Source organism: Xiphophorus couchianus, chromosome 9 (assembly GCF_001444195.1).
Source record: "Xiphophorus couchianus chromosome 9, X_couchianus-1.0, whole genome shotgun sequence".
Lineage (NCBI taxonomy): Eukaryota > Metazoa > Chordata > Actinopteri > Cyprinodontiformes > Poeciliidae > Xiphophorus > Xiphophorus couchianus.
Window position 1 is genome coordinate 2,232,202 of NC_040236.1, and position 26,379 is coordinate 2,258,580.

Genomic DNA, 26,379 nt, shown 5'->3' on the forward strand with positions numbered 1-26,379 from the left:
CTGTATTGTAATGACAATAGGATCCACCCACACACCAAGTGGCTGAGCAGAATGTGAGTGGTGGGGAACCAATACCAATCAGGCTTAATCATAACATATATTTAATCATAACAACAACATATTTATGAGCGGCATGTTTATAGATATAACAAATACTAAAGTAAGAAATTTGCTCCAAAAATGAATCAATCTTCTCCAGTCTCCCCCATAGTGTTTTCATGTAATCAGAACGCAACAGACATAAAATATTGGAAATTAATGTCCTATTACATATACGCATAATATTTTGTGTTGCTTTTTATTTATAAATGTGCTCCTTTAAATAACAACAGTTTGAGACCAATGTGTTCTCATTTGTGATGAGCAGAAATTTGCTCATCAAAAAGTAAGTAAAGTAAAATTGTAATGAGGTACTTGTTACTTTTAATATTAGTAGCTGTATTTGTATTTTTTATAAATTAATTTAGCATCACTGTTATTTCTTTGGAACAAATTAGTTATTGTTTTCTGCACTTTCGCTTGAATTAAAAATTCACTGTCCCGCGGTGTTTTCCCGTTTTTTATTTTAAAGTCTATGAATGATAAGCGATTTATTACTCATCCTGTGCAAACCACCTGTGTAAAATGCCCCAGTCCATAAATCAAACACACCAATCCGATCAGGATTCACCGTTTTCTAGAGAAAAACGCGCGTACTATAATAATTTAACACCAGTGAAATCTCCGGTTATAAGTTAATAAGCAGATGTTTTGGAGTTGTGCTGTGTTGTTTTAATTGAGCAAAATAACATAAAGCACAACTAGATACTCTCCTTTTGCTTTTAATTTTAATTGTCTAATTTTGTAATAATCAGACAGGCGCTAAACATAGCGGAGAGCAGTCTGAAGGCTGCTGATGAAAACTACGAGCTCCGGGAGGAGAGAGAGAGAGAGAGAGGCTCCAGCAGCATGGACAGTTCAGAAACAATTGGGAATAAGACAAAAAGCTATTTCTAAACAAATTAAGTCGTGTTTGAAATTCCCTACAGAACTGTTGTGACTCGAAGTGCAGCCGTTCTGAATGAGGCTTTATTGCAGCCGTTCTCCCGGTGCTGCGTACCGGCTCAAAATCTTTTATCGGTTTGCTCAGAAAAAGAAAACTGGGCAACGTTCAACAGCGTACTATAGTTCCCCCCGTTTTATTTTGAAAATCTGCTGAGGAGGACTTAGTCGGCTCTGACGTCAGATGGATGCCAGTGACATCATTCTGAAGAAGTGGGGCTCTCAGACCCCTGAGCAGGTTAAAATGCTGAGGAGCGGCCAGCGGAGCGCCGACTCGCCGTCTTCCACCCTGCGGCTCACATAGACGGAGCGGCCGGAGCTTCTGCGCATCATGCTGGGCGCCAAACACAAGAAGAACCGGGCCGGGACGTCCGAACCAAAGGCCATCGATCCCCTGAGGAATCTGGGTGAGTGTTTTCCTCTTTTGGCCCAGACAATCTCAGAGCGCTTGGCAGAACCTGGAACCGTCATGTCGTCTCTTTCGTTTGAGACTCAAAGGATCAATCACAGCGCTGTGCTGTAGTCATCCTGAAGGCTGCAGATTCTCAGCAGGGAAACCGTCCAGGACCGACCAATGTTCCGTTCAACTGGAGCAGAAGGGATTACTGCTGGGCTGAGGCGCTCTGAATCCAGAAACACTGGTAGGAGAGGAGGCAGCTGGAGCTTTCAAACAACAGCAGCATGTTTTTAGTCATTTCATATTAATTACTACATATTTCCAAAATGTTGCACATGAACATTAACTTAGTTGCTGTTTTTAACTACAGCTTAGTACAAATATATTAGTATTGAAAAAACGTATATACAATTATGTCTTTATGGCCAAGTTTGGCCATTTCAGTTAAATTCAATTCAGTTTATTTATATAGCGCTAATTCACAACAATGTCCTCTGAAGGCATTTTATAAAAATATTTCAATTCAATAATACATTCATTCCAACTGACCCTTTATTAAACTGTACATTACACTTGATTAATTATTGAAAGTAGATTAAAACGTTTCTTTCTAAGCTAACCCAGCAGATTGCATGGAGTCATTCACTCCTCCAGGACCAGCATGTGAGTTATTGCAGCACTAAAACTGTCAGAGACTCACTTTGTTCCCAAATGTGGAAAACGCTACACAATGAAGTTTCTCTAATCTCCTGTCAGATCTTTGCATATTTTTCCTTTTGACAAATTTTTCCTATTTGAAGTATGACTCCTCTGTTGTTGTCCACTCTGCTGGATCGTTGCTTCTTTGAACGCGTTCTACTGCTGTGAGCAAAAAGGTTTGTTGGCAGAATTTGTACTGCCAGGTTTGAAGAGGTCATTAAATGAAGCACACAGTGTTTAATAATGTGATGGTACACTGCGGGCTTAATGCCTGCATTTTATGGGTTATTTTTAAATTTCCTACTTCCACCGACCATTTAAATATATTCAGAGGAGCTTCACCTGCATGCGAAGCGAGATTAATTTTCCAGTGTTCATGAACTGCACTGATTATTACCATGTGTGTCTGAGTCTGATATTACTGGGCTGTTGCTGAAGGTTCAGCAAACTTCATGCAGTCTTCAGCATCAGAGGAAGCATTGATCTTCAGCTCTGTTCAGTGAAGTGATGATTCATCTACTTATTTGTTTGAACACTTTCAGACTAAACCACTGACACTCTATGTGTAATTGGAGTGAGTGCACATTACATCTCATGCATGCCTAACTACAGTCTGTGTGGGTAGTGCACAGGATCTTTTAACATGTTGCTGTTTGTGTGTTCAGACATCTGAGTTCTTTCCTGCTAATCTGTTCCAAGATAGTCAGAGTAGTAATAATCCTTCGGACTGGCAGCAGAGAATTAGGTCCTGGATCAGTCCTCATCTGAATCCTGGCACCAGAATTAGAGCTGTATTTACTCAGAGGCTGGAACGATGGGACCCTGACACTGACCAGGGAATTAAGACTTAAATCCCATTGTCTGCTGTTGCACCCTCTCTTCTGTTCTTACTATTATCCATTTTTCCTAGGATAATCAATAGTATTACATTGAAAAATACAGAGTAAGATCTGCACAATATTGTATTAGAATCATTATTGCAAGTGGCATATGTCTTCTCACTCTGCTTATTGATAATATTGGGGATGCTCTGATTGCAGTTTTCTGGCCAATCGCTGATCACTGATCTTTTAAAAAGCCTGACATGCCAATTCAGATTTTGGAGAACACTGATTTTCTTTTCTGAAATGTTGCTAACGAAGTCCCTGGGTTACCAACAGTGTAATGACTATTGTGAACTGCAAACATGCAGACATGACCTGGTGGGTCTGTAATTCAGACTCTCAAAGCAGAGCACTAGAGGACTGTGGCTGACTTTTAGATCTTTACTGAGGATGATAAGATCGGTGTAAGTAAGATCATAGATCTCCCAAAATTAAGAAAATCTGCATTGATTTATCATCTGTCCAATGTATCGATGCACCTCTATATCAAGCAGTGAGAGGTGATGGTGGAGGGAGGTCTGTGTGTCTTTCTTGACGCCGAGTAGGACCAGAATACATATATATTATAATGACTTGTGATGGTAAAATATTTAAAAATAGAAAATATAGCATTATTTTATCATGCTGATGCCCCCAAATGAAGTAAGGCAGAGGTGCCGAGTAAATTTGTAGATTTTTTTTTCACAATACGTTATATTGGATATTTTTAATACCAAAAATTACAATTACTAACTGGCACAGGATCGAGAACAATATCAATTAAGTAGACATACTTTAAATAAAATACTTTTACAGTGACATAACACAACAAGAAAAAGACAAAAAGCATGGGGTACGAGTAATCATTAAGGGTTAAATACAATTATATAGGAATCAGAGATACAGTGAGGGACAGATTGTATCACTATTGTTCATAAATACTGTCAAGCCCAGTTCAAGTACAGGAAGGTTAGTCAATCCAGTGTGCAGGTAAGTTTTGCATATATCTTAAAAATTGTTGCCGTATTTTATAAAAGGTTTTCTGCCCTGCATCCAATAGCTTATTTACTCTAAGATCACACAGCTATTGATTTCACAAAGCCATATTTTAATTAGAAGTGGGGCATCAGATTTCCATTTTGTTGTAATAGATTTCTTAGCAACTGCCAAAATATGGTTGTTACAACCTTCTTTAACAGCTTTGGTAAAATTTTACTTTACAGTTTGTTGTTAGAGGTTGTTAAAGTTACAGTGTTCAGTACTGTTAATTGCTTGCTGTCTGTTTTGCATGGTCAGATCAGATGTAGGAAGTGCCTTGCTAAGTAACAGAGGATAGCAGTCTGCAGCTATCAACAGGATCTCTACACTGATTCTCATGAGATTCACTACCATACACTCTCTGGCAATAACCAGATGTCCACACCAAACTCAGGTTGGGATCATATGTCTTTCTTCCTGTGTCCTTGTTCTTCCCAGGGATTCAGGATGATGAAGATGTGAAGCAGATGTTGCAGGGTTCCAGCATGGTGAAGGTTCGATCAGCTCGCTGGCAAAAACAACGAACCTTGAAGCTTCTGGATGATGGTGTGACTGTCTGGTGTCAATCCCAGAAGACATCCAGCCGGGCCAAGGAGCAACAATCCTGTGAGTTCGTTTCTCTCTTGCACATCTAGACAAAGTTCTTACAGGAAGGTACATGACATACTGTAGCAAAGACACAGAAAACCCCGAGCTATTTTCATGATCTGAAGAATATTTTTTCAGTACAGTCAGTATTTTCTTGGTCTTATTTTTTCAGTTCTTCCTTGGTGGAATCCAGGCTAGATCCATTATGACAGTACACACAGTGTTTCACTGTTAACTCTGCAGCAGGGTTGATTCATTTCATTCAACAACAGTGTAGAAAAAAAAGCTCTAATTTTCAGCATTAAATCTACAACTGATGAGTTTGTTACAGCAGCTACATTTTAGAACTCATACAGTCTCTACAAAGGAACCAGGGATGTCTAACATGGAAATATCAATGTTCCTTCTTTTGACCAGGGCAACAGAAGGCAGCAGAGAGAAAGGAAAGTTTTGGTTGGGTTTAAAATAAGGATGCACAATAAATCAGCATCTACATCGGTATCGTCCATTGTTAGTCAGCTTTTCATATTTGTATCGGTCCAATTAATAAGACTGGACTGTTTGTGTGTTGGGAGTCGGGGGGGGAGCCATTGTTGAGGTGTTTAACCAAAGCAGAAAATCAATGTGTGTGGTTGCTTTAACACTGTGTCCAAAGTGTAGGGAAATATATATAATATTGGTAAATATTAGTTAACAAAAGAAATAATATTGTTTATCGATAGGGCTGCACAGTTGCTACAGTTGGTAACTCTGTTGCCTTGCAGCAAGAAGGTTCCCGACCCGGGGTCTTTCTGCATGGAGTTAGCATGTTCTCCTTGTGCATGGTGGGTTCTCTCCAGGTACTCCGGCTTCCTTCCACAGTCCAAAACTATAACTGTTAGGTTAACTGGTCTTTCTAAATTCTCCTTAGGGGTATGTGTGCGTGTGGGTGTGTGTGTGTGTGTGTGTGTGCATGATTGTTCGTCCTGTCTGTCTCTGTGTTGTCCTGAGATGGACTGGTGACCTGTCCAGGGTGACCCCGCCTCTTGGCTGTTGACCACTGATAGTCACCAGCACCCCTGCTGACCCCACTAGGCAGAAGGTGTAAGATAAAAGATGGATGTCAGCCCACATCCCTAGTTTAACACTCGCTGTTCCAGTCAAACAGTTTCACAGCATTTGCAGAGTGCAGGTCCAGTCTGGGATGAAGGAGACACCTGGACCTTCAGGTTCTCTGGTGACAGCTAAAAACATGTATTTTTAAATTTGTTCTATATCAAAGTCTCTTGTTTTCTATGCCTTGTTGGCTCTTGTGAACCGCTAATTGATTTTATACCTTTAACAAAGGTTTACTGACTTGTTTTTGTTTTTCTTGAAAATCATGAAACAGCATATGCTGAGTCGTGTTTTGCTGCAGTTGTAGACATTTTCTAGCTCCAGTTCTTGTTGAGACCTTGTTTAAGTTTCGGGAGCCATGCCTGTAGGACATAGCACTTGCTGCTGGGTGTGTTCTGTAAAACATCAGTACAGTGTGTCTATTTTGGTTGGTCTTAAATGCTAGTTGCTGCATTCGGAGTACCCAGTCCCTGCTGCACCATCTAAGGGGAGCCTACCTTGATTACAGAGTTGGAGCTTATTTTAAGATGCTCGCCTATCCTGTTGCAGTTCAAACATTTAGATTATAGAACACTGGAAGCTGGGAGGGTCTGTGGTTTGATGCCATATCATTACCAGAAGATTTTACCCTTTTTTAACTTGACAAGTAAAGCAGGTCTTCTGAGATGTGACCTCTGAGCTCTGGGACCCCCAGGGCCTATGGGGTTTTCTTGAATGTTGTAGATTGTCCAATTTTAAGTCAGAACCTTTCGATTGATCCTAATTGATTTAATCACACAAAAACCACTCAGATTGTCGCTTATGTTTGTGAAAAAAAAAGTTTGCAGATGCCAGTGATCAACATGTGGACAACACACAGTGAGAACCTATCATTCATGTTCTGTATGTAATTAGTGCCACTTAGTTTAGATCCCAGGGGCTGGCTGTAGCGCAGCTGGGTGGCCCAACTCCTTAGCTCCTCGCCCCTCTGGCTTTCAGTCAAGTAGAATCAAAGGTTGAAATTAGAAACCCCAGCTCAGTTGGAGACCGCCTGAGCACATTTAAGGAGCATGGTTGTCTTCTTGTTTAATTTGGAAGAGTTTAAAGGACAAGTTTGGCTTTTATAGGAGACTTTACCGGAGTTCTCACAGCAGTCTGACAGTGAAGCTGTGTCAGTTTGGAAGAATAGAAGACGAATTTTACTAAAGAGCCGAACTGACGGCTACTCACAACCGGACCTGTTTAGAGGAAAGCTTTGTCATCTAAAAAACTCTGTCAGCTCTGATTCAGAGTATAAACCTTTTATTCATGATCAGAAAGTGTAGCTTTAAAGGCCTATTTTGATGAGAAGTGACCTTTGACCCTTTGATTAGGCATCTGTTGATTGTTGCTGCAGAGGTTACAGGGCATCTGGTTATCCATGCTTACTGGACACCACTTTTCTGTTTGTCAGAGCTGAAGGTGTTTTCTGAACAGTCTGGTATGTTTGCAACTGAAGTTACTGATACACTGCAGAAACACAAAATCTTACCAAGTATTTTTATAGTTTCTAGTGCAAATATCTTAGTAGAAGGAAATAAGACAAAACTAACTTACAAGCTAGTTTTAAGTCAATCGTTTCTTAATATTAATGAAAAGGTACTAGTTACATTGGCATATTATTTCACTTATAACATGCTAAAATGTTTAAAAGCAAAATTAAGAGCTAATGTGCCAGTGTGATGTTGTATCTATTTTATTTGCAATCAAGGATTTTTTACTGTGCATATACATCTATAACAGAGCTATGTACCTAGAATAGATTGACAGTGGTGCAGTGCAATCAGAAAGTTGTAGATTTGATTCCGCCTCCTCCCTGCCACACGCCTCTGGGCAAGGAACTTAACGGCAAGTTGTGTGCATGTATGTGAGTTAGACTAGGTAAACTTGCTCTGCTGTAAAGCACTTCCATAGGTCCCACTTTGTTTCAAAAATCTGTTTTTACTTCTTCTCCTGAAGCAAGCCACAGATTTTCTGCTCTTGGACTAAATATCTCCTGATAAAAGATTCTCCATTCTCCTTATTCTTGTTCCTCCACTCTGCCTTTCCATCCCATAGTCTCTGTCATGGAAGTAGAGTGTGTTCGTGAAGGCTGCCAGTCAGAAACCCTGCGGCGGATGGCAGACTCAGTGCCAGAGGGTCGATGTTTGACGGTGGTCTTCAAAGGACCTCGGAAGAGCCTGGATCTCCTGTGCAGCAGTCAGGAGGAGGCCCAGCATTGGGTCCGAGGCATCCGCACTCTGCAGGAGAGAGTGGACAACATGACCCACAAAGAGAAACTTGACCAATATCCTTCAACTGCTCAGCTCAAAACTTCCAACACAAACATCAGAGCTAAGCTGTTTTCCATGTTTCTTGTCTATATTAAATCAAGTATAAGTGGAAATGCAGCAGCTGCCTCCTTAACCATGTTTGTGTCACTTGGATCCATGCTTATCTCAGTCGAGCTGATCAGAACCGTGATGACAAGATGAGCTATGAGGAGGTGCAGACGCTGCTGCGGATGATCAATGTTGACCTTAGTGATCAGTACGCTCGCAGCCTCTTCCAGGTAGAGCCGCCACAGCTGTGACCGTCTGTTGGTCCACAACACTTACAGCCTGGCTCTGTCTGACCCACAGAAATGTGATCGGTCTGCTGATGGACGTCTAGACCATGAGGAGATCGAAGTGTTCTGCAAGGAGTTGCTACGGCGACCAGAGCTGGATGCTGTCTTCATTCGTTACTCTGCCAACAGCTGTGTCCTTTCCACTGTGGACCTGAGGGACTTCCTGAGGGAGCAGGGGGAGGATGCCTCCCTGACACACTCTCAGAGCCTCATCCTCACCTACGAACTCAATGAGTGGGGTGTGCAAACTTATTAATTAGGAACTACTATGTTCAAACATTTACAGTTGAAACCAGAGTCAAAAACAGTTAATTCTTTCTGCCTGACATAAACATTTTCTGTTTTTATTTAGGCTAAGATGACATTGCCTTCAGGCTAAATGTGAAAATGACATGTTAAGACTAAAGCATGGAAGTTGAAGCTTGAGTCAGCCCGGTGGACAATGATACAAAGCATAGCATCAATTATTGACACTTAGCTTAAGATAACCAAAGTCCATGCTAAGGAGTGATCATAACGAAACCACAATCCTCAGTTGTGGTTTTGTTCTATTACTTGTGCTTTCAGAGCTGAAAGCACAACTCATACCAGTCACACTCAGGAAATACTAGTAAGTCAACCTTTAAGCTGGAAAAAATATTATTGTATTTAAGAAGCTTAAATAATTTACTTCATCTTTATTGACCCAAAACAGGAAATGTTTAGTCGGATTTTGTCTTTTTAGACAGAGCATCTTTATATCTGGGTTCAGCTGTGATTAAACTACCCTCCTAATGAACATCTTACTGACAGTATTTACCCTCAGGAAGAGACAGGGGTACTATGATTGTTTATGTCTGATTGTTTACTGAATTTATTTAATCATATCTTATTTGTACCATTTACCTTCTGCAGCTCAGAGAAACCAGTTCATGACCCCTAATGGTTTCACCATTTACATGCTGTCTAAGGAGAACTGTGTGTTTAACCCCGAACACCTAAGAGTTTACCAAGATATGAACCAGCCGCTGTCACATTACTTCATCTCCTCATCACACAACACCTACCTCACCAAGGACCAGCTGACCGGGGACAGCAGCACAGAGTCGTACATACGGTGAGCAGCATCCTGTAAGACATCACCACAGTTAAAAGGAGAACTGAAAACCTGGACAATGAGTCTAATTTGCTCATGTTCTGTCTCATCGACGTCTCATAATCCTTCATGCCAGGTGGCAGAGCAGTTTATAAATGATGTTGGGACTTGAAAAAACTACTCCAGTGAAGTTTTGTGAGAAGGAATAAAAAACATTTCAGAGAGGTAACAGGATGAACGGGCTTCAGCCAGTGAGAGGACGGAATTGGGCAAATCACTAATAATAAATGCATACAATGCTTTTCTAGTACTAGTACCCAATCACTCTCACTTATTGACACATGCATGTGCAGATTGGTTGGCAATTTTGGGTTAGGTGTCTTACCCAGGGGCATTTTAACATGAAAAGCTAGAATTGATTTTGTTGGCTTTACACAGTTTGTGTTAGTTACTTTTAGGCTGTAAATTTTGGTACTTGCTGCCCAAAGAGAAAAGATGGGATTTATAGCTCTTTGAAGTGAGCCGGTTCTAGTGGATTCGTTTCATTTAAAAGAACCCATTTTAATGATTATTTGTTTGCAAGAATCCAGCATTAAGTAAGATAAAGATCCACTAACTATTACAAACAATTTGGAGAGAGTAGTAAACCTATATGCTAGTTTTAGAGACATGGTTTGTTCTCAGGAAACCAGAGTATCCTGAGAACAAACCAATGCAGACTAGAGCAACCCCAGGTTTGAAACAGGAACCTTTGGGCTACAGGATGACAATCAGTCAAGTTTATTTGTATAGCACATTTCAGCAACAAGGCAGTTCAAAGTGCTTTACATCATAAAAACACAAAAATGAAATAATAAAAAACACCATGGAGTCAATAATTGAGAAACCAGAAACAAACATTAAATGTTGATGAGTTCAGTCGTCAAACTCCTCAATACACAGTAAATGTTGGTTAATGTTCCAGTGACCGTGAATCAAAGGAAACTCGAGACAAGTGAGATTTCAGTCTGGATTTAAAGGAACTCTGTGTTTCAGCTGTTTTGCAGTTTTCTGGAAGCTGTTCCAGATTTGTGGTGCATAGAAGCTGAATGCTGCTTCTCATGTTTGGCTCTTGTTCTGGATGCAGAGCAGAACCAGAACCAGAAGACCTGAGAGTTGACCTGGAAGGTTGATACAACAACAGTAGATGTTTATTGCATTGTGGTGCTAAGCCATTCAGTGATTTATAAACTAACAAATACATTTCAAAGTGCATTTTCTGATCTACAGGGAGCCAGTGGAAGGACTTTAGAACTGGGTGATGTGATCGATCTTCCTGGTTTTAGTGAGAACGTGAGCAGCAGCGTTCTGGATCATCTGCAGCTGGAGGATTGATTTTTTAGGCAGACTTATGAAGACATTGTTGCAGTGTTCAATTTCAAATCTTAACTTAAGCTATTAACATATTGGTATAAAGATCAGTCTTTTGTGTTGTTGCAACATTTAAGCATTTCCTTAAATAAAATTATTTAACTTAAAACATTTTTACAAATGGGTGAATACATTTGTGAATACAAAACCAGAAATAGATATGGCTTTGTAATCTGGCATGATATTTTTGTTTTTGTTTTGTTTTTTAAACAAAAATACAATGGATTTAAATGTTAGCCAGAGGATTTAATTGTTAATATCATAATTTGACCCTTCATCCCCTGTTAGTTTTCTTATATCAAAACTTTAAAACAGAATAGATTTCATGTACAAGATCCACGTCTGATAGTCTTTCTCTAAGAATATTAGTGAAGTTGCAGTTGAAAATAAAAACACTCTTTGTTGTCTCAATATCTCAGTATTAAGATTCACAGGAATTGGTATTTATATAAAATTTCTGAATGTGCCCTCTGTGATGTGTCTGTCAGAGCTCTGAGTCATGGCTGTCGCTGTGTGGAGCTGGACTGTTGGGATGGAGACGGAGGAGAACCCGTCATCTATCACGGTCACACGCTCACATCCAAAGTGCCCTTTGTGGAGGTGATCAAGACCATCAACGAGTACGCCTTTAAGGTGAGGACCTCGACATCCATCCATATCTCAAGCCCCTGCTCTCCATCCATTACACTACTGCCATGTATTCTCCATAGATACACAGAATCTATAGGCAAAATAAATAGAGTAGATGGACAAAAACAGTTTCTGTCCAAGAGCTGTTGTTGCCCTGAACACTGCTAATTCATCCTGATCATCATGTTCTGAATGTCTCTGTTGTTTCTCTGTGTTTTTACTGTATATTTTTAGATTTATTTAAATGTAATTATTTATTTATTTGCACTGCCTTCAAGAGTTGCTATTCTTTACATTTTGTTGTGCTTTCAAAGACAATAAAATAATTCTGATTGTAAAATAAAGCAGTCTTTATTTAACTTATTTAAAAGATAAGTTTCTAAAATATTTATTTAATATACAAATAAATATTTGCTGACCTTTGACCTGTTGAGGCAGTTCTGACTGTTGGGCTCCCCCAGGCATCTCCCTACCCTCTGATCCTGTCTCTGGAGAATCACTGCTCCGTGGAGCAGCAGGCTGTGATGGCTCGACACCTCAAAGCCATCCTGGGGGACAAGCTGCTCCTGAAGCCCCTCCCTGGGCTGAAATCAACTTCTTTGCCAAGTCCAGAGGTAGATAATGTAACTGAACAGAAGCTTATTTCATTTGTGTTAAAGGTCAGAAGTTGTACAGAGTGACATTTGTACTTTCTTGAAGTCCAAAAAGATTGAAAATTAATTTGTTGACTTCTAATAGCAAAGTTAAAGGGAAGAATATTTCTTTTCTGAAGGCCACTGCTGTTGAAAGTTGATGTGGAATGTTGGTTGGATGTGCAGGATCTGAAGGGTAAAATCCTGGTGAAGGGTAAGAAGGAGAAGGTGGTGGAAGAATATCCGTCCAGTTCTTCAGACTTGGACTCATCAGAAGAGGAAGGCAGCTATGGCAAGTCCTCTGGAAAGAAAGACAAGAAGGTGGTATAGCACCAGCGGTTCCCCTTCAGTAGACTTTGACTCTGATTTGGTCACAGACTTTGGCATTTTACTTATTAAATGACTTATTTATTTACTTATTAAAAGATAAATTAAGAGTGAGCATTTTTAATAATGTGATAAATGTTTGTGGCCCCAGCCAGGAGTATCCAAGTTGAGTCCGGAGCTGTCAGAGCTGGTGGTGTACACTCGCAGTGTTCCCTTTAAAAGTTTTGAACATGCTGCCAAAAATCCGCCAACTGACATGTGTTCATTCTCTGAGAGTGAAGCCCTCAGGCTCAGCAAGGACTCAGGTAGGATTTCTGTTCAAAACCTCCAGTCCTTGAGGACAAGAGTTTTGAGACCACTGAGCAAAGAGTGTCAACTAAGAGTGTTCCTTGTCCTGCTGCTGCAGGGATGCATTTTGTACGTCTCAACTGTCACCAGATCAGCAGGATCTACCCATCAGGCCAGCGCTTTCAGTCGTCCAACTACAACCCTCAGGAGATGTGGAACACTGGCTGTCAAATTGGTAAGAGCAGCACACCAGGAATCCTGGAGCAAACATCTGGCCAGATGGTTTAGTTTCCACTGGCCCAATATGATTGGTCAGAAAAGATCTCTGCAAACAATCTTCATAGATATGTGCTCCTAGATTGCAATTAGGATGGTAAGCAATTTAGCAAAAATGAAAGAAAGTTGTCAAACGTTTTATGTAAGAAACACAATATATAATATATATTTGTTAAAACATGACCAGAAAAATTTGCATTTCTGGTGAAGATGAGGTGTGAATGCTGCAAGTTGAACAATATGAGGTGTTGTTTAATTTATATTTAACATTGTATTTTCATACATTTATGCTAGGGTTGCCCAAGTCTAGTTTTCCAGACCTATCACTCTGCAACTTTAGATGCGTTCCTTCTCTAACACACCTGGATCATTGACTCATTCATAGGCCTCTACAGAACTGAGTTGCTGCTAATGAGGGAAGTCAACTCTTTGTCTGGGGTATGTTTTAGCAGGGACACATCTAAAAGTTGCAGTCTGGAGGACTGCACTTGGGCATTCCTGATTTATACCGTCAATGTGGCCCATTGAGGGTGGCCAATATGCTGAAGTGGCCCTTGGTGAAATTGAGTTTGACACCCCTGCACTAGCATGTAAGCCAACAATAGACATAATTTAGTATGATGTCTAACAATAGCACATTAGGTGTCAGGTATCAATAACTGGATGATTCATAGAAACAAGTTCAACTGGAAATAAAATATCACCTGTACAACACAAATGATATTAGGTATTGTAGTTCTCAATTGTGCCACAGGACGGAGCTAAAAGAACGCCTACTCCATGTATTATACTTACAACATCCTATATAAAGAAGTCTATGAAACTACCCTTTAAAACTGATCACTATTGTCCAATTGTTGGAACAGCAGTAGAAGTGCTAGACAAAAAAATGACTGCTGTTTCTTTTAAAAAATCTGCCTAATTTTCCATTAGTCGTAAGAAATTCTCCAAACAATCTGATGAAGTATACAACTGTAACAATGGTTACATTAACTGTCATTCTTACCTTTAAAGACCTGCCTGCTGATCATGGATTTCACTATTCTCACAAGAGCTATAAATAAACAGACGTGTGTGTGAGAGAGAGTCCAGCTGCATGAGGGGCAGACACTATCAGAGGTTTTTCGTAGGGGTTTAAAGCAGCAATTGATGCCTATGAACGAGTCTCAATACACTATATCACCAAACCTATTTGCTCATCTGCCTTGACTCACATATGAGCTTAAGTCACATCCCTTTCCTAATCCATAGCGTTCAATATGACGTTGGTCCACCTTTGCAGCTAGAACAGTTTCAGCTCTTCTGGGAAGGCTGTCCAGAAGCTTTAGGAGTGTGTTTAAGGGGATTTTTTGCCATTCTTCCAGAAGCACATTTGTGAGGTCACATACTGATAACTGATTGATTGACAACACTTGAACTCTATCAAGTGGTCCCCGAACTTGATAGAGTTCCCAATGCGCTTCACACTACATTCAGTCATTCCACCCACCCATTCACACACTGACGGTGGTCCTCTAATCGTTATGCTGGACCATTATGCAGCGGCAAGGCGGGGGAAGTGGCTTCCCAAGGACACAACAACAGAAATGGACAGAGTGGAGATTGACGTGCTAAATTTTCTCTCTCTCCCTCTCTCACTCACTTTCTCTCCCACTTTTTCTTTCTCTCTCTCTCTGACTTAAAGAAATGCACCTGCCCATTGGGAAAATGCCTGGTAGTTCAATCTAATCTAGCAGAGTAATGAATGTGTTCCTCAATAATCATGTTGTCTCACAACTCACCCCCTAGTGGACAACTCTTGACTCTGCTGTGATGTGTCCTCTAGTTGCTCTGAATTTCCAGACGTCCGGTGAGCCGATGGATCTAAATCAAGGCCGGTTTTTGCAGAATGGTCTTTGTGGGTTTGTCCTAAAGCCCCCTTTCATGAGACAGCCTAGCACCTCCTTCAATCCGGAGAATGTTGGAGGTGGTCCGGCCCACAGACCCCTGCTGCTCACTGTTCGGGTAAGATGGACCATTATTATTTCATGAACAAATGTAAAAACAGAACTGTAAGCTTTAGCATTTTTATTCTGCTGATGATAATGTGATACACCATAAAGTGGGAGAATTCAATTATCACTTGGTGATAGTCCAGAAAATCTGTTTAAGAAAATATACGCCACCACACAGAAATTAATAGTATTGCAACTAATTACATATATGGGTTTTAAAAAAAAAAAAAGAGAAAAAAAAAAAGGGTAACGAAGGTTCGGGCAACGTCTCACCAGGAGACCGGAATTGAGGAGCCCCGCCCCTCGCTCTTCAGACAGAGTTTGGGGAAGAAGACGGTGGTTGTCCTTTTTTTCTCTCACTGACTGTTCGTCATTACAGGTCAGTAGTGTGAAGCTGGTGAGGGCTGCCCCCCGTTAAAAATGTGGAGTAACAATGTATATTTGGATATGATTTGTAATTTGATTGATAGATGTGCTGAAACATTGAAAATAAATAAAGAAAAAAAAGGATTTGTTAGGATCGCAGTTAGCTACATTTTAGCTACAACGGTCGCATAACGGCCGTTCTGAAGATCGCTACATGTATCTTTTTTAGCTCCGTTCCACTCCCCGATTAAACATTGGTACCCTGAGATACATTGTGTTGTTTTATCTGTTAAAAAGGAGTTATTATTATTATTATTATGATTATTGTTATTATTATTATTATTACTATAGACTTTACTTTTTCTCCCTTGCGATGTAATCAATTAAACTGTAGTTTATTCAGTCGGACAGTAGTTATTGAAAACACATTAGAGTGAGCTTAAGGTTTTGTCCATTATTACATCTCCCTCTTGCAGTATTCAACATAATTAATCCTCTTATTTGAGAAATGGGTTTTTTAATGTATATCGCTGCACTCTGGATTGATTGGTGAGAGTTGATACCTTTTTTTACACAGGTGAAGGCTGTGTGTGTTTTTTGTAGCAGAAGAAAGGACACAGGAATGTGATTGTTCTAGGAAATGTTAATAATTTCATAATTTCAATAATTTGTAATAAAGACAGAGTTTGGGGAAGAAAAAAAAAACGGAAAAACAAAACATCATTTGTTATATTCGTCACTATAAGTAGAGACGAGTAACAATAAGTTTATTTAAATGCAGCAGCTTTCTGTGGTGTACTTTGTTTTTCTACTCAGATTTTCCATTTTGAATGCAGAACCTGACTAGATAATTTTTTTTCTGTCCTGATTCATAAAGCTCTAGCTTTGGATGAGGAATAACTTTCTTTTTACCATCATTGCAAATATTTATGTTGGCTAGGACACTTGTAATTCAGAGGAGTTTTCTGATTTAATAAATATAAAATTATTTTAAAAGTAATGAGGTCTAGATGACCAATTCCATTCTTCACTAGTATCTTCTCTGTTGTTTTGGTGCTGAAGGTTATTTCAGCTCAGCAGCTACCTAAACCGGAGTGGGACAAACCCAGCTCCATAGTGGACCCTCAGGTGTTGGTGGAGATCCATGGAGTTCCCATTGACAACATTAAGAAGAAAACTCATCATGTGGACAACAATGGTATCAACAGTGAATGAGAGTGTCCAACTGCAGGGACACGCTACATGTTTGACTGACTGTTGTTGGTTTTAGGCTTCAACCCACGCTGGGACTGTACGTTTAACTTCACCGTTCACGTACCTGACCTGGCTCTGGTCCGCTTCGTAGTGGAGGATCATGACTATACCTCTAGTAATGACTTCTTGGGGCAGTTTACACTACCTTTCACCAGTCTTCGCACAGGTGTGTGTGTGTGTGTGTGTGTGCACATGTACACTATATCGCCAAACCTATTTGCTCACCTGCCTTGACTCACATATGAGCTTAAGTCACATCCCGTTCCTAATCCATAGAGTTCAATATGACGTTGGTCCAACTTTGTAGCTAGAACAGTTTCAACTCTTCTGTCAAGGCTGTTGTCAAGCTGAGTGTGTTTAGGGGGATCTTTGACCATTCTTCCAGAAGCACATTTGTGAGGTCAGATACTGATGTTGGATGAGAAGGTCTGACTTTTCACTCTCTGCTCTAATTCATCCCACAGGTGTTCTGTAGGGTTGAGGTCAGGACTCTGTGCAGTCCAGTCAGGTTCATCCACACCAGACTCTCCATCCATGTCTTCATGGACCTTACTTTGTGCTCTGGTTCACAGTCATGTTGGAAGAGAAAGGGGCCACCTCCAAACTTTACCACTGCATACAACACTTTGTGTTGCACATGGTGATGTATGGCTTAGATGCAGATGCTCCACCATGGAAACCCATGGTGGAGCATCCTGTCAGTTCCACACTGGAATTCACTGAGCTCCTGAGAGCAAGCCATTCTTTCACATGTTTGTAAAAACAGTCTGCATGCCGAGGTGCTTCAGTTTATACACCTGTGGCCATGAAAGTGATTGGAACACCTGATCCTAATAATTTTGATGGGTGAGCAAATAATTTTGGCAATACAATGTAGTTTAAAATGGAGGCTTGAAGCAAAGACGTGCTAAGGGTTCGTAGGTTTGTGAGCTTAGCTGTATCTTGACTGTGTCTCTTGTCTGCAGGTTATCGCCATGTGCGCCTGCTGAAGCTGGACGGCTCCAGCCTCTCTCCTGCCTCTCTCTTCATCCATGTTAAAATCACTCCTGCCTAATCATCAACTGAACCTTCAACTCAATCATAGGTCAAGCCATTAGCTGAGCACGACCTCTTCACCCTATTGGAAGTGGGAGACTTGATATTTGTGCCTGGATATAATTACAGGATCAGGATCCTGACTGTCTCTTGTGAATAATCCAGGTGGATCCTGTTTATGGGCATTTCTGTTGGGTCAGTTGATTTCTGTTGACACTACGTTGGAAGGTTTTAAAGAAGCACGTGTTCAAATGAATGCCTGTAAAGATCACATTCACTGTGGTTGGTGGATACTTGAAGGCAGATATATCTCATATGATTTTTGTTTACACTGTTTTATTCCATAAGACATTGATCCAGTCTACATGTTTTGAAATATGAAGTATTTTTATCTAATCTCAATAAGACTTGAAAATTGTTTACTGTGTTAATTTAATAACACCAACTTTTCTGGAGTAGATATTTATCTAAAACTATAAGTTATCTTTTTTCTAATGGCTCTAGATGAGTTTTATTTGGCTGACTTGTTTGGCTGTGAAGGTTGCAGACCTCTGATCTAAATGAACCTAGGATCAATGTCAGGTTTTCTTCTTTCTAACCTTGTGTCCAATCATATTTTATTCACTCATTCTTGAAGTTGATTAACTTGATTTATTTTCTTCAGGTTTGTTTTCTGCCTAAAATATTTTCATTTAGCCCTAAAGTGGTTATGCTTTATTTATTTGCAGTTAATCCTGTTTGATTTTCCCTTGAAATTCTTCTTGTAGAAATGAGCAGCATGCCACTTGGCTGCTAGCACTTTATCCTGGCGAACTAGTGTTTTTTTCTATCAGACATGGAAGTTATCACAGGCTATTGTGCTAATGTTATGTGTATTTTGTGCTTATTCATGTTTTATACATAAGACGTACTATGAATATATCTGTTCTTTAAGTCATGTGATTTAAAGAAGGTGATGGAAGAAACATCGTTTGGTCTGCTGTAAACGTGCGTGTGAATGTTTCAACAAACTTTCTGTCTTATGAATCCTGTCCTTCGTTGTCAATAATTTTGTTTGACCATTTCTGTGTTTGATTACACAGAATGAAAGACATTCACACATAATGAATGAGTTGATCAGATCTTTGCCCTTGTTTTTTTTGGCAGATTTTTCCTTTGAGAACAAGACTTTCCATTCATGTTGGAGATTGGTCACATTTGGTATTTTTTTGGGTTTTCTTAAGATCCTTTAAAATATTTTCATTGGCTACTTTCTCACTTGTTTTGAAGCGAAGACCTTACCAAGTTTTAGAGGAACAATTTATATTTTTGATTGTTTTAAACTTTGCAACTCTGACAGAAATGGTCAAGAGGAAAGGCTCCTAAAGCATCACCTGCATGTCTTTTGGAACGTTTTAGAAAAACTGTTTTTATCAGTATCTAGTGTTTTACCAGTAGACTTCCAGAAATACATTTCCCATTTCTGTCAGAAGTTACTCTGTTGGATGAAGAAAACTTGTATTTTAGCACCAGCAAGGTTATACCAAAAATGACAATAGCTAAGTTTTAACTGGTAATCTGAAGAAAAACAAATTAACTTTCTGAAAACCTAAAGACTTACTGAACACTGTTTTATAGCACATTACAAGAAATATTGACTCATTGTAAGTAAATAGGAGAACTACTTGGATCACTGTAAACAGGAACACTGTAATCTATAAAAGACAAAAGTAAGATGGAATAAAACAAGCTGTAATTTATTGCTGTGTGTAATATTTGATATTAGATCAGTTACTTCTGTTCCTCCACAGACCTTTGTCCACAAAGATCAGTAAGTCATCGCTGCTACAGCTTACACTTTTAAGCAGCTGTTTGTTTATACCCTCTAGAATGTCAGAATTTACACAGTTAATGTAGATAACAACAAATAAGCATGAGTACAAATAAAGCAAGATCATGAACCTTTGTTAACCCCTAAGAAATCTTTAATCACAGCAAAGCTCTGATCTGATCACACACATTACAGGGTCTACAAGCAACTTGTCTATGGTGAAACACGAAACCAAAAACCAAACCGTCTGAGCTGCTGGTTGGCAGCTTATGAACATTGCCTTATGATGCAACATGAAACAAATCTGATGTCATTTCCTGTAAATGTAAGAAAAATGTTTTCACTGTTAAAATTATAGTTTGACTAAAAATTAAATTATTGCATTGCTTTCTGCATAGCAATAACTAGCAAATAGCAAAAGTCAATAGCAAATGGTCCCATTATAAGTAACTGAGAAACAACTGTATAATGAGTTAAAAAAAGAATTTAGAAGTTTAAAAAAAATATTCTGATTGATTTTTAAATAAAGAAATTACTACATTTCAGTACAAGTGTGACTACTGATATTCATGATATCTTACGGATGTTTTCCTCAGCATTCATGGACTTCAGGTTCTTGGTGTGTATATGTGGTGTGTGTGTGACAGAGCTGTGCTGGATCTGATAACAGATGATGAGGCAGCTCTGGCTCTAGTTTTTAAAGCTCTCTGCGGTGCAGCCAGCTCTCCAGATGCAGTCTTCAGTCATTCTGCCCTGATTCACCTGGTGAGGAGGCACAGACAGGATCCTCACTCTTCTGTCAAATCTCATTTTTCTCTCTTCATCTGTCCTCCAATGTGTGATGTCATCTCCTGTAGGTCATTCTGTCCCAAATCATCTTATTTGTTTATTAAGGTAAATTAGGAAAGGTTGTTACTGTTTAAAATCTTAAAAACAAACAAAATGATTTTAAAATGAACTCTAAAATACACGGGCAGCCAGTGGAGAGAAGCCTGGACCAGGGTAATGTGTTCTCTCTTACATGCTCCTGTTAAAAGACAGGCAGCAGCATTTTGCCTCAGCTGCAGACATGTACTGTAAGTGAGGACTGGCTGACTTTGTGGTGGAGGGCTTACAGTAATCCAGTCATGATGAAATGAAGGTATGGATTACTGTTTATTTGAAAGAAGAGATTTTGTCTTTGCTATTTTCTGTAAATAATAAAAACTAGACTTGACTGTGGCTTTTATGTGATTATTGAGTGCAAAATCACTGTCCATCTTAAAACCTCCACAATGTTGCCAAATATAGAAATTATTTTGACTAAATCTTAATATGTTTATAAAAATGAAAACAAAAAATATGAATACAAGTGTAAGCAAGGTCTATCCTGTCAAGTTCAAATATAATTTACTAAATCTATATTTAAAAGGTATTATTTCCCACTGATATTTGAACACACATGTATATTATTTATTTGCACTGCTTTTGAGAGTTGCTATTTTTAAAATGTTGTGCTGTCTTGTACAGTGATAATAAAGGAATTGTGATTCTGATGCAGGGCTACAGTCAATACATCGAGCATATCCTTCCCAACAAGGTGTGGTAAAACCCATAAACTAAACAAGTTTAGGTAGTAAATAAAGAAACAGGTGAGTGTTCTTTCCACAGAGGGATAATTAATGACACCTAAACCTAAAGAAAATATCTCCACCCAATGGATCAATCTGGTATTACAATCTATCTAGGCTCCTTTCGGGAGCCAACAGCCTGCCTTTGATTAAAATTGGGCTTTTTCCTGTTTTGATTCCACTGGCATATTAATATATCCCTAAAGGTTGTCCGGAAGGTCTTGTTACACAGAGCGTAGCACATGGGGTTCACTGTGCTGTTAACATAACACAGCCAGTACCCCAGAGCCCACAGAGATTCTGGAATACAGTCCTGACAGAAAGTGTTGACCAACACCATGATGTTGTACGGCAGCCACGTGGTTATGAATGCAAACAGAATAGCGCTCAGAGTTCTTGCTGCTTTCTTTTCATTTGCTTTCTTTTCATTTGCCTTTTTTTCATTTTTGCGCTTATTGATCTCTATTTTTGCTTTAGTGGCAAAGCGTTTGGCAAGCACAGCATCTCTGGTTGCCTTAGCAACTGACTGGTCAAGAGAAGATGAGGGAGTAAGTCCATCTGAACCTTTCTGAACTTTGACGCTTTCATAATGTTGGCTGTTCTTGTTCATCTCTGAAGCAGCAGCCATGTCCCCGTTAACGCTGCTGCGCTCGGCCTCCTCTACTGTACTTGTTGTTGTGTTGCAAGATCTGTTTGATGCAGGAAAACGAGTCCAGAAGGCTGAGAATTGAAAACATAGCGTTCTACAGCACTTTTGGTTTTCCACTCCTGGTGAGGTGGAATTATTGTTCCTGTTTCTCTCTGGAGAAGACAAACAGATTTCACTACTGCTGGCGCTTTGGGAGCTGATCTGGCGCAGCATGATTGATGACATCCTCTGGCTGCCAACTGCATCTTTTCCACCGCCATTGTCCAGGTTCTGAGCCTGGCTCGGGTTGGTGCCTGACCCAGATCCCTTGAGACCTTGTATATCTTTAGCTCTCTTCTCTGTCTCCTGGTAGATCTTCCAAAACAAAATGGCCATGATACTCACTGGTAAGTAGAACGCAGCAATAGCAGTGCAGAAGGTAATTATGGGCTCGGACAAGAACTGGATATAGCACTCATTTGGCTGGACCGTGCGCTCACCCACAATGTACTGCCAGAACAGTATGGCTGGGGCCCAGAGAATGAAAGAGATGGACCAGGCTAGTCCAATCATGGTCATGGCTCGCTTGGTTGTTCGTTTGGCCCGATAGGTCAAAGGTCTGGTCACAGAAAAATACCTGGGGAGACAGAAAGTAATAAACAGAGACTGTAACTTGTTTGTTCTTTGCAGTACGATATATAACAAACCACAAAGTTCCAGTGGTGCTTTTTTGTCACAGGCAACTGGAGTGTTGCTGCCTCCACTTGGTATTTAGAATATTTATATTTCTGTGTGCGTCTTTCTTTTGATTTCTTGCATTTTTATTGGTTTGAGAATGACAAGAGAGTCTTGCCCAAACAGCAATAATAGCAGAACTGTCACATTGTTCATATTTACATAGAAGTATATAAAAAAATTAAATGCAAAAGACAAAACCATACAGTCATTTAGAAGAAAATTGTAAGTTAAAATACTTTCAGCTACCTGTCAAAGCTGATGACGAGCAGGTTCATGACGGAGGCGTTACTGGCCACATAGTCTATCGCAAGCCACAAGTCACAAACCACCGGCCCAAGAGCCCACTGGCCCATGATGATGTAGGTAGTATAGAGATTCATTGACAAAGTGCCGATAGTCAGGTCAGCGAAGGCCAGACTGAGCAGGTAGTAGTTGTTAACCGTCTTCAGACTCTTATTTACCTTGAAGGACACTAAAACCAGGATGTTGCCAACAACAGTGACGAAAGAAAGGGATCCGGTGAGGAAGACGATGATGATGACCTGGGAATGAAGAGGAGATGTAACCGAATAAAGTAATAAGTAGTCAGATTTAGGTGCACTCCCAAAATATACGCTATATTTAAAATTGTTATGCAAATTGGATTTAAGTGTCATAAAGATGACATTTTTTGTTGTGCTATTAAATTTATAGATGGTATTGTGTGTCAGGGCTCTTTGAATCACTATAATTAATTTCAGAGAGCTCAGTTGATTAGTTTGTCTGGTGAGCTCAATTAAAGGAAATCTACTTAAGAAGGATGTTCCACATTATTACCAGGCCACAGGTTTCAAGCAATATGGGAAACAGAAAGGATCTCTCTGCTGGAAAATCATCAGATAGTGTAGTGGCGTATGACAAGGTATGAAAACATTAGATATTTAACAACTGAAGTGTTATCGTACTGTGAAGAGATTTGTGGCTGATTCAAAACAAAGATGGGTTTGTACAGATAAAGGCAGAATAAGGAAGGTTTCTGTTAGACAAATTCATCGGATTAAGAGAGCAGCTGTTAAAATGCCATTACAAAGCAGCAAACAGTTATTTGAAGCTGCTGATGCCTCTAGAACCTCAAGGTGGAGGATCCTCCAGAGGCTTGTGGTGTATGAACCTACTATTCGGCCACCCCTAAACAGAGCTCACAAGCAGAAACGGTCTCAGTGGACCCAGCTGTACATGAAGATTCATTTTTAGACAGACTTGTTCACTGATGACTGCTGTGCAACCCTGGATGGTCCAGATGGACGCAGTAGTGGATTGGTGATGGATGGCCACCACATCCCAACACGTCTGTGACATCAGCAAGGAGGTGGTGGAGTCATTGTTTGGGCCGAAATCATGGGGAGAGAGAGAGAGAGCTGGTTGACCCCTTCAGAGTCCCTGAGGGTGTGAAAATGACCTCAGCAAAGTATATGGACTTTCTGATTGATCACCTTCTTTTATGGTTCAAAAAGAAGAGCTGTACCTTCCTTAGCAAAATCATCTTCATGCATGACAATGCACCATCTCATGCTGCAAGGAATACCACTGCTATGGGCATAAAAGGGGAGAAACTCATGTGTGGTCACCATCCTCCTCTGACCTCAACCATATTGAGAACCTTTGGAGTTTCCTCAAGCTTCAGAAGATCTGAGTGTGGGATGTAGTTCATATCAAAACAGCAGCTCTGGGAAGGTATTCTGACATCCTGCCAAGAAATTCTAGCAGAAACTTTCCACAAACTCACAAGTTCAATAGATGCAAAAATTGTGCTGTGATATCAAAAAGGGCTCCTATGTTAACATGGAACTTGGTCTGTTAAGATGTTTGTGATTGAAATAGCTTTCGTAGTACATGTGACCACTTAATGCTGCACATTCAAAGAATGACCGTTTTGCAGTTTTTTATAATCCATAAAATGTTTAGAAAATCTGCTGTGCATAATAATTTGGAACAGTACATTTTGAATTTTTTATTTTTGAAAAAAATACTGTTCTCATGGGGAGCTTTGTTCAGTAAAATTTGATTTATACTGTAATAGTTCATGACTTGAAAATTATACTGACCATCATTTGCATTGACCATTTAAGAAAATCTGAGAAAATATCACTTGCATAATAATTTGGAACACGGTGTAGTCCGGTGGCCCTGACTCCTGTAATTAGGAAGTGCTTTGAGAGACTAGTTCTGCAGCACATCACAGACCATACGCTCCAACACTACGACTCTCACCAGTTCATATCATGCTAAGAGATCCACAGAGGACGTTGCTTTTTATTGACTACAGTTCAGCCTTCAACACAATAACCCCGGACAGACTCATCACTGAACCGGTCACTCTGGGTGTTCTTCCTCTCACATGTGTGGATAAAGGACTTCCTCACCAACTGACCCCAGACTGAGACTTGGCTCCTCACAGGGCTGTGTACTGCCACCTACTCTATTGCCTCCATCCCCAAGATGTCAGTCCAGCCCACAACAACAACAACCACTGCATCGTCAGTTTTGCTGATAACACCACAGTGGTCAGACTCATCTCACAAGGTGATGAGGCAGCCTACAGGAAGTCCTGAAGCTGGCAGCCTTATGTTCAGAGAACAACCTCACTCTGAACACTAAGAAAACCAATGAGGTCATCATGGACTTCAGGAAGCTGAATACCGACCCAGCTCCTCTCTACATTAACAGCAAGTGTGGAGAGGATCCACACCTACAGGTTTCTTGGGGTCCTCATCTGTGCAGATTACTGCAAACATCACAGCAGTTATCAAGAAGGCTCAGAAGTGGCGACACCTTATCAGAGTCTCAGGAAGCACAAGCTAAACTCCAAGCTGCTGTTGACCTTCTGTTGAGCCTGCTGACAAACAGCATATGGAACAGCAGCTGTACTGTTACAAACAGGGTGAGGCTGTAGAGTAACATTGACTGACCTCCTGCTGCCTCAGCAGAGCTGAGACCATCACCAAGGATAGCCCCCACCCTGGCTTCATCCTGTTTGACCTGCTGCCCTCTGGGAGGCGCTACAGAGGCATTCAATAAAAAACAAACAGACTCAAAACCAGCTTCTTCCCAAAAGCATTTAACACCCTGAAGCCCAACACACTAATTATATAGTGGTCATATGTATATTTGTGTATATGTGTATCCATATATATGTGTATATATTGTTGTAACTATGTATTTCTTTCTTTGCACTGTTTTTGGAGTTGACTTTAATCTTATTGTACATGTGTACAGATACAAACAATAAATTCTAATTAAAAACAAAATCCTGCTATTTCTCTTTTGCTTTATAAAAAAGGTCAAAATCCCAGAGTTTCAAAGGACTGTCAGCAGTGTTAGTGTGTCTCACTCCCATCATGTTTAATTGGAAACAAATCAAATCTTGAATGTTTTCTGCAGATAAACATAAGAATTTTCTCTTGACTTTGTAGTTTCTCATTTATGGAAAAAGAAGAAGCTTCTGTCAAAGTCATGTTGGTATTATGTTTAAAAGAATGATGGAATTATTACAAATTTGTAGATATCAAGTTAAAAGAATCCATTTTCATGTCATTTTATTGATCCTTTACCAATGACGAATTAAACTGTTATTATGGAAAATATGTTGAATAAAAGTGTCAAAAAACCGAGTTGAAAGTAAAGTTTTTATCCATGTGTTACCTGCCACACAGTGTGACCTCCCAGTGGATCAAATTCCTCTTCAGGCAGCTGGAAGGTCATGTTAAGAGCGGACTCAGAATTGTTTCCTCCTTTTCTTGACAAAATACTAATGTTATGCAAATTCCAGTATCTGGACCATTGCTGGAAAGAGCCACCTGAAAATGTACAGTTATAAAGCATTTTAAACATCTGTTATATCCTAATTCAATCTGCAGAGTAAATGTGCACAAACTAAAGGTTATGTGCATTTCTACTTGTGGCTCTTTGTTAGATTGAGG

The 26,379-nt window shown here is 39.9% G+C and overlaps 2 protein-coding genes across 3 annotated transcripts; one reads left to right on the plus strand and one right to left on the minus strand.

Moving 5' to 3' along the window:
- The first annotated feature begins 1,213 nt into the window (after window positions 1–1,213).
- On the plus strand, window positions 1,214–19,585 carry plcd3b (phospholipase C, delta 3b). The gene is made up of 15 exons (XM_028027120.1): window positions 1,214–1,448; window positions 4,477–4,644; window positions 7,798–8,026; window positions 8,161–8,290; window positions 8,361–8,586; window positions 9,242–9,443; window positions 11,321–11,465; window positions 11,924–12,076; window positions 12,281–12,415; window positions 12,573–12,726; window positions 12,828–12,944; window positions 14,811–14,989; window positions 16,408–16,543; window positions 16,616–16,765; window positions 17,565–19,585. The coding sequence occupies exons 1-15, from the start codon at window positions 1,373–1,375 to the stop codon at window positions 17,651–17,653; spliced, it is 2,289 nt and encodes a 762-aa protein (XP_027882921.1). The 5' UTR covers window positions 1,214–1,372; the 3' UTR covers window positions 17,654–19,585.
- On the minus strand, window positions 13,565–26,221 carry chrm3b (cholinergic receptor, muscarinic 3b). Of its 2 annotated transcripts, none has more exons than XM_028027123.1 (4): window positions 26,102–26,221; window positions 22,667–22,962; window positions 16,825–22,319; window positions 13,565–14,185 (listed from the first exon to the last, which is right to left on the minus strand). In XM_028027123.1, the coding sequence occupies exons 1-3, from the start codon at window positions 26,159–26,161 to the stop codon at window positions 21,164–21,166; spliced, it is 1,512 nt and encodes a 503-aa protein (XP_027882924.1). In that variant the 5' UTR covers window positions 26,162–26,221; the 3' UTR covers window positions 13,565–14,185; window positions 16,825–21,163. The 2 variants fall into 2 exon arrangements, with proteins under 2 accessions (XP_027882924.1, XP_027882922.1); XM_028027121.1 differs by having other exon boundaries at window positions 13,565–14,173; window positions 16,813–22,319.
- Window positions 26,222–26,379: the final 158 nt, after the last annotated feature.

Coding starts and splice junctions, on each gene's coding strand:
- plcd3b (XM_028027120.1), top strand. CDS start 1,373: ATGCTGGGCGCCAAACACAAGAAGAACCGGGCCGGGACGTCCGAACCA. Junction 4,645..7,797: donor GGCCAAGGAGCAACAATCCT/GTGAGTTCGTTT, acceptor TCCATCCCATAG/TCTCTGTCATGGAAGTAGAG. Junction 12,077..12,280: donor CTTCTTTGCCAAGTCCAGAG/GTAGATAATGTA, acceptor TTGGATGTGCAG/GATCTGAAGGGTAAAATCCT.
- chrm3b (XM_028027123.1), bottom strand. CDS start 26,161: ATGACCTTCCAGCTGCCTGAAGAGGAATTTGATCCACTGGGAGGTCAC. Junction 22,963..26,101: donor GAGGTCACACTGTGTGGCAG/GTAACACATGGA, acceptor CTTCATTCCCAG/GTCATCATCATCGTCTTCCT. Junction 22,320..22,666: donor CTCGTCATCAGCTTTGACAG/GTAGCTGAAAGT, acceptor CTGTCTCCCCAG/GTATTTTTCTGTGACCAGAC.